General features: G+C 57.7%; 1 protein-coding gene across 6 annotated transcripts; it reads left to right on the top strand.

Moving 5' to 3' along the window:
* The first annotated feature begins 1,163 nt into the window (after positions 1-1,163).
* LOC136473230 (uncharacterized) lies at positions 1,164-3,721 on the top strand. 6 transcript variants are annotated; one of them, XM_066470907.1, is made up of 6 exons: positions 1,164-1,562; positions 1,707-1,803; positions 1,987-2,054; positions 2,167-2,223; positions 2,339-2,718; positions 2,808-3,072. In XM_066470907.1, exons 1-5 carry the CDS (start codon positions 1,260-1,262, stop codon positions 2,672-2,674), a joined length of 861 nt encoding a protein of 286 aa, XP_066327004.1. In that variant the 5' UTR covers positions 1,164-1,259; the 3' UTR covers positions 2,675-2,718; positions 2,808-3,072. The 6 variants fall into 6 exon arrangements, with proteins under 6 accessions (XP_066327004.1, XP_066327005.1, XP_066327003.1 ...); XM_066470908.1 differs by having other exon boundaries at positions 1,165-1,562; positions 2,339-2,709; positions 2,805-3,721; XM_066470906.1 differs by having other exon boundaries at positions 1,165-1,562; positions 2,339-2,709.

Below are 3,721 nucleotides of genomic sequence, written 5' to 3'. Positions count from 1 at the left end.
AGGCCCCAGAGCCTCCGCAGCCACAGCCGAAGCTCTCCACCAATCCGGCCATTCTCCAGTGGCTGCGGCGGCGGCTGCAGCAAATGGTCCAGCGCCTCCGCCAGACGGTCCAGCTGCCGCGCTCGCGGCCGCGGCAGCGAGAAAGGCCGTGTGGCCGCCTCGCCATCCACCCGCGCCCAAGGCGTCCCCAGCCACGGCCGTCGCGCCATGACCCGCGGCCTCAAGGGAGGCGGCACCGGCGGGATGAAGAGAAGGCACCTGAGGGGAGGCGGCACCGGCGGCCCGAAGGGAGGCGGCCTGAATGGAGGCGGCGCCGACGGGTTGAGGGGAGGCGGCGCCGGCGGGATGAAGAGAAGCAGCACCGGCCGGATGAGGGGAAGCCGCGCCTCCGGGAAAACGAGCAGGTGGATCAGGATGCCCTCCGCCGGATCCATCCATTGCGCCGTCGTTTCGCCCGCCTCCGGCCGTCCGCCCCAGCCGGTTCATGGCCGCAACGCCGCCGCCAGACTCGCGCGAGGACCGTGAGAGAGAGGAGCCGGATGGGTGAGAGAGAGGATGCGGATGGGTGAGAGTGAGGAACCGGTATGGGGAATTATTGAGGCAGTGGCAAACCGGTAGTTTCTCTGAACTTTCTGTACGTAGACGGGGAGAAGCCGGGGGGAGCCATTATTTCTGGCTCGCGACGTTCAGTTGATTTCGGCATACGGCTTTCGCCGGCTCACGCGAGGAAGCTGTTTTCAATACGTGTGTTTGGTACAGCTTATGCAAAAGCTGCTGCAGAAGCCGGTTCGGGAGCCATGACAAAGGGGGCTCAGTACTGGCCTGCATTTCCTGGAGACGAGGAATGTACGCTGCACCTTTCATCTCCACGCCGTACCTACCATCACCCCCTATCGTCGCCAGCGCCAGCAGCGGCGCCGGAGCAAGCCAAACGTATTACGGCAGGCAGGGTGCGTCCAATGTCCATGCGTCCGCACGGTCCACTCGTCTTGGCCTCTAGCCAAACGTACTACGGCAGGCACCAGTGGCTCAGTGAGTGAGGGACTGAAGGAGCAGCTACTGACCGGGGCCCGGGGCCCTTCAGCTGGGCGTGGACGGCGGACGCAACGGCCACGCCGCCACACGCACGCTCGCTCACGCTGCTGGATGCTGACTGACGCACGCTCTCGCGTCGCGCGCGGCGTAAACAAAAATATCCGGGGCTGAGTGCGAGCCGCAACCGCAAGTTGCCCCTCTTGCTCCCCCGATTCCTGGTGCAGATGCAGCGCACGGTCGGGCGCCTGCCACCCTATCGCTGCCTCGGCGCCGCGCCTATAAGTAGCGCGCATGCGCCGGCGCAGCAACCACGGCACGGCTCGAGCTCGCGGCGACTCGATCGGGGACAGGCAGCAAGTCGGCGGCGCGGCTGCAGGTTTCGTCCTCGACCTCGAACGTTGGTTTGGTTGGTTGCGATGGCCGGACGCGGAGGAGGCAGCAAGAGCAGCAGCCTGTACGCGGTGCTGGGCGTGGCCAGCGACTGCTCCGACGCCGAGCTGCGCAGCGCCTACCGCAAGCTCGCCATGGTTGGTGACCTCGGCCCTGACTCTGTTATTGCTCCTTGCCTCCTTGGCGTCTCTTCTTCCCCCGTCCGGTTGCCCTGTTTCGCTCAAAGATCAGACTCTGCTGCTCTGCTCACTGGTGTGTTACTGGTCTGTGTTGGTGGGCAGAAATGGCACCCGGACAAGTGCGCCGTCGCAGGGAGCTCCGCCGGCAGCGCGGACGCGGCCAAGGCCAGGTTTCAGAAGATCCAAGGAGCGTACGCCGGTAACCAATCTGCTTCGTATGATATGCGTTGAGCTGAGACTTCTTTTTTGTGTATGTTGCTTGCAGGTTGGATGCTACTAACGTTTTATGAGATTATCATGTACACTTAGTTATATTTTTTGCACACAGAATGCCATAATGAAACATGAAAGTGATGTGATTTTTAACTGAACTTTTTGCCAGTTCTGTCCGACCCCAACAAGCGGATCCTGTATGACGTCGGGGCCTACGACGGCGAAGGCGACGATGACGTACGTACCACATGTGCATTTTCCAGTTTTGGGGTAGCAGGAGAGAGAGATATTTTGGTGCCCGCCATGCTGACCGTTCAGCAGCTTAACTTTTGTTTTCCGCGTCTGGCAGGGCGCCGGGGAGATCCTCGGAGATATTCTGGAGGCCATGAGCCAGGCAGGCCCCGCCGTAAGAACTCATCAGCACCCGCCACCGAAACATGCACACTGACACTGATGAACTCCTTTGAGATGAGTCCATCAGTTCCTGTTCCTGACGACGTGCACATTTGGCTCACGCGCAGGACAACGGCAAGGGGGAGAGCCTGGAGGACCTGCAGCGGCAATTCGAGGAGCTGTTCCTGAGGCCGTCGCCGTCCTCCTTCTCGCCGGTGCGTCTCATCATATTCATGTCGCCCAGTCCCTCTGGGGTCCGTTCGGCATTCTCAGCATATAGATGCTCCTGGACCTGGGCCACGCCTGCGCCGGTGCGCGGGGCCAGGCGATGCCGCGACGGTGACAGGTCGGGTCCGTCCGGCCGTCAACCTCCGCGTCGCTTTCCGGCGAATGGCCCCGGCCTGGTCTGGCGGCGGCGTCGTTATTTAGGAATTTACGTCGTGCTAATTGCGTGGGCCACATGATCGCCCGCCTGGGTTCATGAGACGAGTGGCTCGAGGTCGACGAGGCGGGGCTCTTCTTGTCCATTGTTAATCTCAGTAGAATTGCTGGGTTTTAACGTTTTTTTTGACCGTGCGTGTTTCTTGATCGCAGCAGAACGATGCAGCTGGGAAGTCGGCGTCCGCGAGGAGGCCTACCGGGAGCAAGTAGACTGCGGCGTATGGTATAAAGCCGCATTGTAGCTACTCCTGTTTCAGATAAGCTACGAGGTACCGATACCGGGCCAGGACACTGACCTGCGACTAAGAGGAGGCTGCCAGTCCTGCACACTGATGCTCATATTCGCCAGATTGGTATCATAAGATAAGATGGCCACATACAGCAACATCTTTGTATGCACGCACGCTATATATCATCTCAGGTTAACGAGACATGCTGAAAAATTTCCAGTGTGTTATTATCTGTAAAATCCCTGCATAATTCCTATAAAATTCTTCGGGGTCCTAAATGGAGTGCTCAGTAATGCCCATGGGGTGGGAGGGATCCATCCATGTGCCGCAATTTCACTTGTAGTTTACAGCAGCTCGGAACTTCGACTTACTGCTGCTCAGTGTTTTAAATCACCGGCTAAAGCATTTAGCAATCTATCTGTTAAAATAGCAAATAGCCGGCTATAACGGGCTATAGCGGTAGTTTTTTTTTTCCAGAATGGCCGAGGTCGAATTTTGTTACGAACGTAACGAAATTACAAAGTCATATATGAAAGCAACAAGAACGCAGTAGAACTACTAACGAAACGAAACCACCGATGAGATAGATCACAAAGAGATCTAACCCAACGACTGAACCTTCCCCCCTTCAGATCACCTAGATGTAGCGAAACACTAGGCCAAAAAACTCTCCTGACCGACACTTTCATGGTGTTCAATACAGGGGCCAAAACTCATACGCCACGCAGGCCAGGGACTACTCAAAGCTTGGTGTAGTCAACCAACATAGGGCTATAGCGGTAGTTAACAACTAAACTTGTCCTGCATTAAAAATTATAGCTAAATTCTTCTTAAATAGCT

The sequence above is a fragment of the Miscanthus floridulus genome, chromosome 8 (assembly GCF_019320115.1).
Source record: "Miscanthus floridulus cultivar M001 chromosome 8, ASM1932011v1, whole genome shotgun sequence".
Taxonomy (NCBI): domain Eukaryota; kingdom Viridiplantae; phylum Streptophyta; class Magnoliopsida; order Poales; family Poaceae; genus Miscanthus; species Miscanthus floridulus.
Note: the sequence above shows the minus strand (reverse complement) of the source record. Positions and strands in the feature narration are given on the sequence as shown.

Excerpts from the sequence above, each read along its gene's own strand:
- LOC136473230 (XM_066470908.1), top strand. The coding sequence starts at position 1,260 with ATGCAGCGCACGGTCGGGCGCCTGCCACCCTATCGCTGCCTCGGCGCC. Across the intron at positions 1,804-1,986 it reads GATCCAAGGAGCGTACGCCG|TTCTGTCCGACCCCAACAAG; the intron begins GTAACCAATCTG and ends ACTTTTTGCCAG. Across the intron at positions 2,055-2,166 it reads ACGGCGAAGGCGACGATGAC|GGCGCCGGGGAGATCCTCGG; the intron begins GTACGTACCACA and ends CGCGTCTGGCAG.